At 34.7% G+C, this 15,315-nt stretch overlaps 1 protein-coding gene across 1 annotated transcript in view; it reads right to left on the bottom strand.

The window, feature by feature from the left end:
• DPP10 (dipeptidyl peptidase like 10) overlaps window positions 1-15,315 on the bottom strand; it is a 513,620-nt gene that overhangs the window by 66,511 nt on the left and 431,794 nt on the right. The window contains exons 14-17 of the mRNA XM_035008166.1: window positions 8,076-8,167; window positions 7,636-7,683; window positions 4,316-4,437; window positions 2,934-2,981 (exon numbers count right to left, since the gene is read on the bottom strand). Of these exons, the coding sequence (XP_034864057.1) occupies window positions 2,934-2,981; window positions 4,316-4,437; window positions 7,636-7,683; window positions 8,076-8,167 (310 nt within the window). The remainder of the gene's footprint in view (window positions 1-2,933; window positions 2,982-4,315; window positions 4,438-7,635; window positions 7,684-8,075; window positions 8,168-15,315) is intronic.

The raw sequence follows: 15,315 nt of genomic DNA, 5'->3' as shown, positions 1-15,315 counted from the left end.
TATATGAACAATGGGCAGGAGTTCATAAGGGGCAGTCTAGTAACCCAGGGCTTAGGACTGTGGCTAGGCCTGCAGGTCAAGGGCAATGAGTAGCAATAGGTCTGTGAGAGATCCATGGTGACCTTCAGCTAGGAGTCCTGGCAATCTTGGGTAATTCCACAGTGATAAGTAGCCCTGGAAATATAGATACACCAAAACTACTTTTCTCCCTATCTTCAGTCACCCATGGGATTCACTTTAGCTAGAATCTAACTGGTAGCCAAATGGTAATAGAACCTAAGTCATCTGTATAGATTACTTTCTGGGCAGAAACCAAAGGGGGAAAAAACAGAGATCCAATGGTTCTGGAGGGACAAATGGAAGATATTCAGGGCACTAATTAATATTCCATTAAAGTTCATTTACAAATCCCCCTCTTTTATGTTTTTTTCATTATTGTCAACAGTGCTATTAGGTTTTCTCTATTTAGAATTATTTCCTCAGTAAAAACCATTAAGAGGAAATATGCCAGGTACATAGGTATAAAAGATTTGTGACTTATTTTTTCCAAGAGATTGCAACAATTTATATTTCTACCTGCAAGTTATGAGAGCCTTACTATATCCTTCTTAGCAATGTAAATTTTTTGATGCTGTTAAGTTGTTTGGCAAATTACACGGCAAATGTTTTACTCTGCATTTCTTTGATAACCATTGGGTTTAAAGGTGTCCATGTTTGTTAAATTTATTTTCATTTTCTTTTCATACCCTGTTCTATTTCATGTGGCCCCCAGATGTGTTATTAATCCAAGATCCATTAACCAAAAGATTTACTTGAAACTGAATGTAAGTTTTTGAATAGCACCTCACCACTGCTCACTTTTTGTTTTTCTTGATGCTGAGATGATAATTGGCTTATAAATGGGAAAATTAGATTTCATTTATACAAAAATATTTCACTATTTGCCACAGAAATTACTAGGAAACAACATTGCCTTGTAACAGTAGAATAAAGTTAATTAAAATCAGATTGGAAATTTGGCAGAACATGCAGTATAACACAAATCGTTCCCAGTTATTCAGTGCATCCTGTGTTGCAAATATATCTCTTCATAAAAAATTCATTTGCTAATTTGCCTACAAGAAAATTTATCCTATGAGAGATTAATTTGTTTCAGATCTCACAAAATGTATATAATGAACTCATTTTATATACTGATTTTAATCTATAAAATTCAACCTTCTATTTTATCCAATATACTGTTTTGTTGTTTAATACTAAACAGATTTAATTTGCTCACCATAACCTCTTTAAGGTTTATACTGATAAGTAGAAACTAAACAATGTGCTCACCTATTTCCAACCACACAAAACCCCATTACAGATTTGCACTTTTGTTTTTTCATAGAATAAAGAGGAAGTCTCCATATGTTGGAATTTAAAGAATATGAATGAATGGTCTTCCTCTGTTCTCTAAAAATAATACAGATGTGAAGGACAAAATCACAATAGAATAAGTTGCCATCATATGGTAGTGATAATGAGGTAGGGAAGCTGGAGGGAATCCATTTTGGAAAGGCTAGGTCTCTGCTGTTTTTCTGGTAGGCCGAATTTCTATATTTTGCTTCTGAACAAGCCAAAGAAGCTATGTTCACTTCAAGGGGAAAGCAAGAGTGAATCATTCTTTTTTCCTAGGCCCCAAGCACGTAATAAAATCTAAGAAGAGCTGGATACCAAACATGTTCCAGAACATTAGCTTCAAACAAACTTCTGCTGACACTGGCATCAATACCTCCTACCTTCGATGATTCATGAAATAACACCTGTTACTCACCTCTCATCATCTTTGATTGGACCCTACCCTGGATTCCTAAAGGAACACATACCCTAGATCCTTTTCTAATATAAACCCCTAGCCCCAAGCACTGATGAGACTCATTGTCCTTTCTAAGTCTCCTAGACACTCTGCTATTCTTAAACTCTGTTTTCACTTTCTCCAACTCACATTTGATTTCTATCCAGTGTGAAGCCAGGGACCCCCTCCAGTCTGCCGTCATCAGTTACAAATCCTGTTCTGGAGTCAGACTATTTCCTATGCTTCCTGGCTCACCTACCTATTAGGATGAATTAAGCAAGTTATTTTACGTCCCCGTGACTCGGTTTCATCTTTAAAAGAGGATAATAAAATTAACTATATATCAGGGGGTGTTCTGAGGATTAAGTTCATAAATATAAGCCTAATTTATTAGATCATAGTAGCCTAATGTAAATCATTAGAGCATTAAGAGTATTGATTGAATAAAATTGAAAGAAGGCAAAGAAACATAGGAAGAAAGGCAGGAAGCAATCTTGCTAGTCATTTTTAAGATTACCTCAACCACGCATTTACTTACATACTCTACTGTAATTTCATAAACACATTGACCATATTTTACTAGCAGAGTCCACCCAACCTTGGTTATATTGCTTGATAGAGTAGGTGCTCACTTAATAGATGATGAACAGTTAAATGCATAAAAGAATAAATGAATAGATAAAACTAGGAAGCCCTGGATATCTGGAACAAATAGGATACAAAAAATATATTTATTTTTCATATTTTTCCCAAAAGTACACAAAAAACATTGTAGGAATAATCTATATGAGACCAAGGAAAAAAATGGACCAGAAGCGTACCTAAATGAGCCTTATCAACCAGTCTTCACTAAATTTAGATATAGTAGATACCCTGTTCCAGACATGTAAGATCCAATTCCAGCTGTAACTTGGCTCAAACCACTTGCTTTACGGTTTCTCCTACATAAACAAAGTCAAATTGATGGTACCTACACATTTCTCTCCATGCTGGAAACTCCTTTGAAAAAGGTTTTATAAGAGTATGACATTCAGAATAAGTAATACCTAAGACCAGTGCCTGCCATGACTGTCCCACGTCGTCATGTTTGTGTACTTACTTGCTGGGTTGTCCGTGCTATGTAGACTGATCACTGGGACACCTGGGCCTGGATTTAAAAAACATGTATAAAAAATATGTATAAATATTTTAAAGACATCTAAGTAATAATTATTGGAAAGGCTACATGACAGTTACTTTTTTCCAAATTGAAGCATTTCATAGTTAAAACATAATTATGAAACAAACCACATAACTAGATTTCATTCCTATCTACGGATATTTTATTCAGAAAAGAACATATGGGGAAAGGAACCATTTGCAAAGATTGTTAAGATTTCCCCTTCTCCAAAATGCCCTATCCTTCTATAATTCTATGGTACCCAGTCTTATGCTCCTTACTCTCTTTCACTAGTCTTTTATAGCGCAGTCACTGATGTCCAGAAAGCTGATTCATGACCCTGTGACCCCTCACTAGTTCATCCAAGATTAAATTCTATTTACCACTCAATCAAGGAAGAAAGAATGCATGCATAATAGAAATATCTCATCCATAAGATAAAAATTTGGTTCTAATTATATATTAATTTAAAAAACATTAACTGCAATCATCAAATATTTCAAATATGCTTGTTACTTCAGTGTAACCATAAGATGTTATCCTGAAACTTCACTCCTCTAAGGAACTATATCTAGAGGTCTAATGGTTTTTCCCTGTTATCATCAAACAAGAACTTTTTTGATATCAAGAGAAAAAAAAAAAAACTAAGAAGAGCAAGTGTTGATCTATTCCTCAGGGTGTCTTAAAACAGGACAGCTTCAGGTACCCACTGGGGCAAGAGCAGTTAGTCAGTCCATTACATTATAAGGGATACAGGTCTTCCATTTCATTCTGGGAGATACAGTGTCTATTTAAGGGGCAGCGATTCCTATCAATCAGTATAACCTAGATAGAGCATGCTAATATAGAAGTTATATATATATATATACATACACACACACACACATATATGTATTTTTACCAGATAGAAGTAATTGGGGTGAATGTAATCTCTTAAAATTGAAGGGTGCTAGACCCAGGCAATTAAATTTCTGTAGATCCTAAATCTCTTAACAACCAAGCCATTATTTTAATAAGAGGACTGTTCTTTTTTTCTAAAGAGTAGGTAAATTCTGTTGTTATAGCATGACTTTGCTGATGTAAATGTTTATTCACTTTTTTAAAAGTTTCACTCTCAAACAGCCTTTATTGATCATGAGTAAATGTTCACTCCCAATTTCGTTTTCTAAATGAAGATACAATTCATAGCTCAGTAAATTCTTACTTTATAACTTAACGAATGCACACATTTAGAATATCAAATCATATAGCTAGAGAATAATAGTTACTCATGATAGTAATAGATACTGATCAAATAAATTTCATCAGAAATCATGTATTACCTTTACAGAGTAATAAGAAATGTTGATTCATAGGACTAAAACTGGCATCAAAATATGTACATTGTTCTTTCATAAAATTACATGAAATGCATTGACGATTCAAAAGTCCTTCAGTAGAAGCACTGTGGAAAGAAAAAGAAAATTAGAAATGGTACTTCTCCAGGTACTTGAATGTGTGGCATCAATATTTAAATATTAACATAAACTGAAGAGCTCCAGCATTACTTACATTGCAGTTCCTTGTAAATGATGACTTACAGTATAAATGCAAAGTCAGTTTCCATTACTAATGTTAAGACTTACACATTTTTCTTCTCTGTAATAAAATTAAAATCATGTATGTCTACATGTATAAAATGTATGTATGGATGTTTATAAATAAAGGAACTGATTTCCACAGGACTCAATGTAATTTATTCTTACCTGCCTTTTCTCTATAGATATTTCTTTATAAATATAGCTTTAAAGGAATTGCCCACAGAGACTAGCATAAACTCACCATCAATAAATATTAGTTGAAAGAACCAATACATTGTTTCACAAGCTACACAAAGAATCAAGCTCATTAAACAGTAGAATTTGATATCAGTGTCAAATTTTTCCCACTAAATATACTGAAAATACTTGCCTTAAATACCTGACTGAAATTTTTAGTAAAGTTACTTTTGTATGATAATGTTCGTGATCATACATACTTTGAGACGTCAGGGAGGTAGGTAAAAAGAAAAGCAATCATCTATTTTACAAATAGAGATGAATCGTAAATTATGCCAACAGATGAAAATGGTGGTGAAGCTATATCTTAAACTTGGACAGAATATTCTGTTTCATTTAGAAATGAAACATGATTTTGGCTATACCTTTGTAAATGAATCCTAGTCATTTTGATGTGCAGTAGGCTGCATACACAGGGATAGGAACAGATGTATTGACAATGGGCAACAGAAACACCAGAAGTAATTGAGGATCAATGTTAAGTATAGTTCATAAACTCACAATTTCACATTTGAAACATTCCGAGCTCATTATAAGCCAAAATTTTCCTTCACTGGTCAAGGCAATTAATATAAACTAAGCACTTAAACACATTAACCAGTTTCACCTTTACGATAACTTACAAGGTAGTCACACCTAATATTTTCTCTAAAATTGCTGTGTGTGTATATATACCTTCACACACACACCATAGCATTTGCCATTTTAATTATTTTTAAGTATATAGGTCAATGTCATTAATTCTATTCAGCGTTGTGTAACAATCTCCAGAGAGGCTGAGAACGCATGCCAGTTGTCCACAGCTACTTAAATATTATAACTGGAATTTAAAACCCTTTTCTCTCTCTACTCCTTCATATAATTTTTCATATTCAAGTTCCCCAAAATTTGTTGGTAGTTTCTCATTATTTAGATTATTTAGAAATTACTGAAATAAATGCACATTTTGAGATAAAATTCTAAACTGACCGTGGCAGCAGTTGTGATTCTTCAGGGGTATCTCATCCCATAAATTTAATCAACCAATGATTATTTTTATGACCTGGACAATGATTGAGTTTTTGGGTTAAACACTAACGTTATCTTAACAGTCAAGCCAACTGGCATTTGCTACGCTGTTTAAGGGGAAATTCATTGGTACTGCATTTTCTGTATAATGATCTTTTTTTTTTTTTTTTTTTTTTTTTAGATTTTATTTATTTGTCAGAGAGAGAGAGACAGAACACAAGCAGGGGGCGAGGCAGGCAGAGGGAGAAGCAGGCTCCCCACTGAGCAAGGAGCCCAACGCGGGACTCGATCCCAGGATCCCGGGATCATGACCTGAGCCGAAGGCAGCGGCTTAACTGACTGAGCCACCCAGGCGCCCCTGCATTTTCTGTATAACACAGCCTACGCCACTAGTACGTCATAGATAGGCTGACTATTCTGCCTCGGTCACTAGAAAGCGAAGACAAGCACAAATCTAAGAAGTCATTTTGATGCAAATCACATTTTAGGTGAATGAAGGGAAGAGAGATTGAGATTCAGTTCCATTGGCTAAAATTGGCCAAGTCCAGTCTTTTGACACCGTCACTTTTCTTTAAGAATTTCATAAAATGAGAGAAATAAAACCTTGGTCAAGTAGTTTCAGGACCTTAAAAAAAATGGCTCAGGACTACCAGTACCAACCAGAGTACATGTTTCAAGACAGGCTTCGGTCACCAAAAAGAAAAAAAAAAGTAACCAATACTTTAATGAAGAACTCTAAACCCAAACTAGAATCAGTCTCTTTAAATAAATAGCTCTTCTTCCTTTGGAAGTCATTGAGAGTATGGGTTCTGGACTCTAAGAGAAAAACAACAAACACCCAAAAAACGAACACAGAAATAACATACTGGGAGAGGTGATAAAAATGAGACATTTGCTTCAGATGAAAGCAATTTATGCATAAATAAGAGTATGTGGTGAATTAGAGGGAGTTTAGGATGCTTTAAACATACATTTTTACCCTCAAAGGAAAGTCTAGGCTACTGGGTAAGAATCAGTGGTGACACTTCTTCAAACATGATGAATTTCTACTGAGAATATACCATGGCAGTTTTGACACTTTAAAAATGGATCTGTGAAATGGAAATTAGAAAGTGTATATAAAGTCTAGAATTAATGTTGCTTGCCAGACAAAAATAAAAGTCATTGTTGTGAGGTCCTAGTGAAAGCTTTCTGAGTGAGGAAACATTTTAGTACTAAATAGGTATGACCTTAAGTACCTTTTATGAGTATAACTTTCCATCTGGGAAAATTGGGCAGATGAAAACATTTCCCATCTACTGTTTTATTTAAGCAATGAGCATTCCTGGCTTCAATAACAATCTTACTAGGTTTTGTACACTATGGGGGCATGGGGGGTGGGGAGAAACACTTTCTCGATCCACTCTTCTAAGTGTTCACAATGGTTTTATTTTGTTTGGGAAAAAATTACCAGTGTACAATATTCTTGCACTGAAAATTCAAAATGAGGCTTAGCAGAAGAAAAGTCCACTGAGGAAAATATGTAAATGCCTATGATGTGGGTAGTTGAGAGAAGCAAGCCTTAAAAAAAAAAAAAGGATATTTTGAGACTGTGAAAGCAGGTGAGGAGAAAAATAAAGAAGGGGCAGCTAGATGGTCTTCACTTCAGGTCCAACCAACCCTTCAGGCTTGCTAATGTTCAGAGCTGAAAGACTAGACCAAAGTGTGAAGTTTCGTCATGTCAAAAATGAAACTCAGATTTTCCATCCTATCATTACGCTGTGTAGATGGCCACTGAGAAATGAACGTGTTCAGGGCAGTCCTTGCACCTTGCTTACCTGTACAGCTGCCTCCCTCTGGGAGAAGACTCTGTGCTCAGAAAGTAACTGCCCAGGAAAGAAAACAACACAAACATCAGGCACAGATCAATTTTTGCCAGGCTGTTTTCACTTGAATTTTCAAACTGTCAAAGAACAGGCAAGAGCTGTTCCATTATTCAACCGCAGAACTTTGCTCCATTTGGGAAGCACATCTTTTTTTCTTAAAATATCATCCTATCACCCCTTTGTGTGATCTTTGTCTGGGGGTGTGTGCATGTATCTGGGCAAGTAAGTGTGTCTCTGGGTGAAGGACAGGGAGAGTCTTTACAGAAAAAGTTGCTCTTATATAGCCGGGGTGTCTGGAGTAGGACCATAGTAAGCAAAACATAAATCTGGCAGAAAAGATTGCATTTGGCAGCCCAGACTTCCAACCTGACCAGAGAACCAAAAACGCTCACATTTTTTGAGTATTTTCATCATATGCCAAGATCTTTATCACTTCCCAGTTTCCTGACGTCAGATGCCGCACAGTAATTTGCTCACTTTTACTCTGCAAAGAAATAGAAAATATTGATTTTCCTTTTTATTTAAACAGCATCTCTCTGGTCAACACCAAAGTACCAACTGCCTGTGTCACTTTTAATTCCGTAATTCTCAGCTAACATTCAGTTTCTTGTTTTCAGTCTTAAAAATTCACACACATTCATGCAGACATTGACCAGGGTAGGATGGTGTCCTTTCTCCTATACTGTAGGGAAACCATTCGGAAAACACCTCTAGGTGAGGCTTTCCTCTGCATCACTTTGACACAGGATGTCATCTTGGCATTTGATACAGACACAGGACTTCGGTAACTCTCATCTCAAATGACTGGGACTTGTGCAGTTTGCACAGCGTTAAATAAAACATTGCAGAACAAACTTTATTGTAAATAAATACCATATAATAGCATATTATTAGTATATATTACATATACATATGTAATAGTATTATATAAATACTATTTTATGAAAGTATATAATACTTTTTTTTTAAAGGTTTTATTTATTTATTTGAGAGAGAGAGAATGAGAGAGAGCAAGCACATGAGAGGGGGGAGGGTCAGAGGGAGAAGCAGACTCCCCGCTGAGCAGGGAGCCTGATGCGGGACTCGATCCTGGGACTCCAGGATCATGACCTGAGCCGAAGGCAGTCGCTTAACCAACTGAGCCACCCAGGCGCCCTGAAAGTATATAATACTTTGAACTTTCAGAGCATGTTCATCACTTTAAGATTTGCTATTTTCCCACAATAACTTATTCCTGAGATTAATTCATATTGAAGTTTGTAGCCATAGTTTGATTTCACTGCTATATGGTATTTTATATGAATATAGCATAATTTCTGTTTTATCAACAGTTGAGCATTTACAAATATCTTCTCTTAAAAACAAGTTGCCTGTGAACAGTTTTATTAAAATCTCCTGGGGCGCCTGGGTGGCTCAGTCGGTTAAGCGTCTGCCTTCGGCTCAGGTCATGATCCCGGGGTCCTGGGATCGAGCCCCGCATCGGGCTCCCTGCTCCGCGGGAAGCCTGCTTCTCCCTCTCCCACTCCCCCTGCTTGTGTTCCCTCTCTCGCTGTGTCTCTCTCTTTCAAATAAATAAATAAAATCTTTAAAAAAAATAAAAAATAAAATAAAATAAAATAAAATCTCCTGATGCACATGGCAGGTTTTCTTGAGACAAACACCAGGAAGTGGGATTGGTCATTAGTACACATGTCTTCTACTTAACTAGGTAGTGACAAAATATTTTCCAAACTTGTCCCTATTTACAGTCTACTAGCAACATGAGTTTTCATTGCTCCACATCTTTATCACTTCCTTACCAACATTAATTTCCTCAGACTATTTTTTTGTCAAATTAATGAGTATGAAATTATATCTTATTTTCTTTTTATTGAGGAAATATTCAAACCTACAGAAAGGCTGAATGAAAAGTACATGATTATCTGTAAAATCATTACCTAGACTCACCAAATGTCAACATATTGAATATTTGCCCTCCCTCTTTTTATTGTTTGCTCAATCATTTAAAAATAGACTGCAGGGTGCCTGGGTAGCTCAGTTGGTTAAGCGACTGCCTTCAGCTCAGGTCATGATCCTGGAGTCCCTGGATCGAGTCCCGCATCAGGCTCCCTGCTCCGCAGGGAGTCTGCTTCTCCCTCTGACCCTCCCCCCTCTCATGTGCTTGCTCTCTCTCATTCTCTCTCTCTCAAATAAATAAATAAAATCTTTAAAAAAAAAAAGTAGACTGCAAACAGGATATTTTTGCCTACGTCTCTCAAGATTAAGACTATTTTCACATGTAAGCAAGTCACATATCACACCCCGGAATATTAACATCATCTAAATATATAATCTATACCCTAAATTCCACAACAGCCACAAGTAACCCAAATAACTATACACACACACACACACACACACATAATGTATTTCATGTTTAAATATATATAAATACATACATACATACATTTATATATTTATATAAAATAGATGTCTCAATCAAGGTTTCCATATCGTATTGGATTGTCATCTCTTTAGTCTCAAAGAAAAACATTTGTCTTTTCTGATTTCTACAACATTGGCCATTTTTTAGACTCTTGGTCCAGTGGTCTTACAGAATGTTCAGAATTTTGAATTTGTCTGTTTTCTTATGCTTTAATTTAGCCTAAATATTTTTAGCAAAAATATTACAGAGGTGATACCGGATACCTCTGCTGCTTATATCAGGAAATATACCATTATACATCTTCCCACTCATGACAATGCTGTTTACATGGTAACTGTGAGATATAGTCATTGTAAAAAACATTTGCCTTATAATTAAAAGCGGATGATACTTGAATATTATATGAATAGCTTTTTCCCCATTAACTTTTCATTCAGTAGGTCTGGCATCCATTCATGACCTTTCCCTAAATAAATTACCATCTCAAAGTGATTTTCTAATTCTAATATCACTTTTTTATTTATTAGGTGGCATACTTCTGTAAAAAGAACTTCTATTTCTCCTTCTGTGTTTACTCTCATTTTCTCTTTCTCTCCCTCTTCTTCATATTACTATACACTTAACGCATGTTTAATGCAATGTTACATTCCATTACTGTTGTTACTCTTTATGATGCTGAAATTGTCAAAATTTGGTTAGCAGGGACTCCTTCAAGTCAACCCCTCTATTCTTTGGAAATTATTACATTGGTCTTTGAGTACTTCCATGTTTTATTCACAATCACATGTTCTTACATCATTTTACTTCCTCTACCTCCTAACTGTAATCAGTTATTTCTCCGTGAAGTTTTTTTCTACTGGATTAAGGTATTTAGATAGAAAGATGCGGGGTTATGTGTGTTCATCGCTACTCTAATGTTATTAGTGCTGGGCCTTTTTAGAAGAGATAGATGGATAGCTAGACAGATTTCACTGTTTTCTCTCTGCATGTGTGCGTGTGTGCGTTCTTAGTATTATCTTCAATTCAAATTTGTATCAGTTTGATTTATATTCAGGTGCATTTACTTCTCTATTTCAACATAGGCTTTGTTGTCCTCATTTTTTGTATTTAATTTTCTTTTAAAAATATGTAGATGGGGGACACCTGGACCTGCCTTCAGCTCAGGTCATGATCCCAGGGTCCTGGGATCCAGCCATGAGTCAGGCTCCCTGCTTAGTGGGGAGTCTGCTTCTGCCTCTGCCCCTCCCCTCCACCTGTGCTCTCCTTGGCTCTCTTTCTTTCTCTCCAATAAATAAAATCTTTTAAAAATGTAAAAAAAATATGAAAATATGTAAATGATTCAAACATACACTATATATATGTATGTATAAAAATATTGGAGTATAGAAGCCCAAACCTCTTGCCCTCGTTTGGGACTTCTCTGAGGGCCATTCAGTCTAGAATTCTTATGGGGTCAGCTGAGGCCTTCATTCAGATGGCCCTGCCGCTCAAACTGTTCTGCCCAATTTTTCTTCCTTGCATTCCTTTCCAAAGTTATTGATATCCTCTGTAATAATGGTCCTACAGGCTAATCTTCTCAGTTGGCTTCCTATGAAACTCAACTTGTGACAGGTATATTGGTATAATTTCATTTTGCATTTCTCTTAGGAAAAAAGTTGAGCATCATATATAGATATATATGTATAATACAACATATATAATGTGTCATTTGCATAATTACAAAGGAGATTCAGTAATTATCCCTCTGCTATTGTTTGTCTACATTATCTATCAGATTTGTTTTGGTCTTCTTTATTTTTTAAGAACTCTTTGTCTTTATATCCATTATGTGAGATGTAAGCTGCAAATATGTTCTCCTGATTTGTCATTTTATGTTGACATTGGTTATGGTACTATTTTTCCCCAAAAAAGTTTTTTCTAATCTTTATGTAATCAAATTTACCATCATATTCTTACATTGTCTCTACATATTGGTGCATAGTTTAAAAGCTTTCTTCAAACTAAGGTTATGAATAATTTATTAATGTTTTCTCCCAGTACATGTAATGCTTTATTTCTCAAAGTTAGATCTCTGATCACTTTAGAATTATGGTGGTAGTATGTAACTACTTTTATCTTTTTCCTAATGATATTCACTTTTTCCAAAACTATTTTATGAAAAAATTCACTTTTTCCAGTACTTTGAAATCCCATCTTTATCATATATTAAACTTCCATATGTGTCTAAGGCTATTTCTGTACTGTCTATGCTGTTCCTTTAGTCTCTGTTAATTCACGTCCCAAAACCACACTTTTAATTACAGATTTTTGTAACATCCATATTATTTAGAATCCACCCCTTAGTATTTTTTTCAGGATTTCCCTAGATATTACTTATTAAAAATAAGCATGTCTCATTCAAGCATATAAAGACTTGCTAGCATTTCTTATTGGGATAAAATAAAATTTCTAATTAATATTGACCTCTTTACGATCTTCAGTCATCTTATCCCAGAACAGGGATATTTTCCCATTTGTTCAAGTCTACTTTATGCCTTTCAGGAATGTTTTAACATTGTCCTCATAGAGGTTTTGTACATTTTGCACATTTATATTTCATGTTTTATATTTTGTTGCTAATGTGAATGGCTTCTATTCCATATCCTTTTTAAATGGTTATTATTTGCAAATAGGAACATTATTCGTTTCCATATGCTAAATAGCTATCTTGCTATCTCACTGAATACTTTTCCAAATCTTATGGCTTATGGTTTATTCTCGCCTGATTTACACGAATGTCTCCCAAAACAATATTGTGGAGATAGTGTGCATTCTTCCTTGTTCCCAACCTTAATGGGAATGCCACTCTATTGGATTATGGACTGAGGCATATATGTTTTATCATGTTAAGAAATTAACCACCAATTCCTATATTTTTATTTTTTTTTAAACCAGGAATTGGTATTAAATTTTATAAAAGGCTTTTTTTACAGCAACTGTAAGTAAACCAATGATGTAGAACAATTCAAATTGTGTTAGGCATTACTTTTGAAAGTCTGATAAGATTCCCTTATAAAATCATGTGGGCCTTGGTGCTCCCTTGTGGTGTAGTTCTTTGATGATATATTTCTTCTATGTCATTAGTGAATGTAAGTTGTCTGTCTCTCTTGGGGCAGTTTTGGTTAAATGTATTTCCTCATAAAATTGCTCATTTGATCTAAATTTTCAAATTAATTGACATAGAATTCTGTAAAATACTCTCTCAGGATCTATTAAAATGTCCTTTTTTAATTCCTACCAGTCATTTCTAATTGTGTTTTCTTTCTCATTTTTCCTCAATTGGGAGAGCTTGTGTTTTGTCTTCATGTGTGTGTGTGTGTGTGTGTTTTCAAACAGCAAGCATTATTGTTTTTTATTAGTTCTAAATTTGTCTGATTTTGCTGATAGTTTTCTAGCCATTTGGGTTAGGAATTCAACTCATTTAATTGCATTCTTCCATTTAGTTGTTAAAGTTTGTATAGCTATGAGTTTTATTCTGACATCTGATTCTTAAGAAGGTATTGTCATTCTTGTTACTGTTATTACTATTTTATAAATTTGCAAATTTGCAACTTCCAAGGAATTGTTTAATTGGATTTACTTTTAAAAAGTCTTCTAGCCAGAAAACTTGTTAAAAATATATTCTTGATTTCTAGGCTTATTACATTGTGATCATAGCATGCTTTCCTATAATTTCTACTTTATAAAACTTAATGAGCCTTTAAAACTAATACACATTCAATTTTTGTCAATGTTCCCCGTATACTTGAAAAGGATTTATCTCTTATTTGGATGTGTTCATATAACATATATATTATATAATGTAATCAACTTATATATGTGTACATATAAAAATCATATAATGTGATTCACTTTAGACTAAGGATGGTACGAGAAGGCTTCCACATACCAAGTAGCTTGTGTGCATTTTCACCTTGTGAAGGTAGCTCCTGCACTATCTGAGGCGCAGACAGACATTTCTGACTATTATGCCCTCCTTGTAATTTGTGCCCTTGAAAAAAAAAAAAAAGTATCTTCTGCTCTTTTTTAAATGCTTTGGGGCATGAAAGCTCTTTCGTCCAGCATCAGGATTTAGCCTTTCTAACTCCTTTTGTTTTAAATGTGTATTTTCAAAAAGGTTGAACTGCATTAATTTCAAGAAGACATCTGAACATTTTCTTAAAAATTTTGGTACATAAGTTAAGCCAGATAACATTTAATGGGTATGACTGATACCTTTTGAAAACTTCTCTATCATATTTTATATATTTATTATGGATATCATGTTTAATGAGTTTGCTGTAAGCAGTTTTTTGTAATTTTTAAATTTTCTGAATCTAGTGCTAGGTTTTTATTTTAGTTTTACACATTACCATTGTATTAATAACTTTAATAATGCTCTTACCAGCCCCCCCCAAAGTTATCTTTTGTTTCTTGACTATTTGTGTTGTTTTGGTTTATTGCTGGATTATGGTTTTAAATGTTGTCTCTCTTCTGTTCTGCTTCTCTTTTTTAAGAAATCCAATTAAATGTCATATTCATATTATGTTCATATTATTTCCCTGTTCATATTATTTCATATTATATTCCCTGTCTTAGCTATTTCTGATCCTCTCCATTTTATTTCATTTGTTTATTCATTTGTTTCCATTTATCTTCTTGATACCCACTGGTATATTTTCAACAATATCTGTTTAGTCTTGGTCATCTTTCCATTAATTTACTATTTTGTACTATTTTGTACTTCCTGAAATCTATTATTTGGTTTACAACTTTTCTTTCTACTTTATGAAGACTTTTCTGAGTTTTAAGTTTCACATTTGATAATTTTATATATACAAGTGCTTATTTGATGATATTTAATTCTTTTGGGAGTATTATGTTACTGTATTCTTCTGCTTCATCGTTGATTTGGGGGGAGGGGTATCTTTATCTATTGAATATTTTTTATTCTCAGTTTATGTTTACCTCATATAGTAACTTTGCATATCTGTTGTCAGCTATATTTTCTTCTTTAAAATAATCTTAGGGCGCCTGGGTGGCTCAGTTGGTTAAGCCACCAACTGATGGCCGTGATCCTGGAGTCCCGGGATCGAGTCCCGCATCGGGCTCCCTGTTCAGCAGGGAGTCTGCTTCTCCCTCTGACCCTCCCCTCTCTCATGCTCTCTCTATCTCATTCTCTCTCTCAA

Source organism: Mirounga leonina, unplaced genomic scaffold (genome assembly GCF_011800145.1).
Source record: "Mirounga leonina isolate KUSES-001 unplaced genomic scaffold, KU_Mleo_1.0 Mir_151, whole genome shotgun sequence".
In the NCBI taxonomy this organism is placed as follows: domain Eukaryota; kingdom Metazoa; phylum Chordata; class Mammalia; order Carnivora; family Phocidae; genus Mirounga; species Mirounga leonina.
This window is presented reverse-complemented; position numbering and strand designations above follow the sequence as displayed.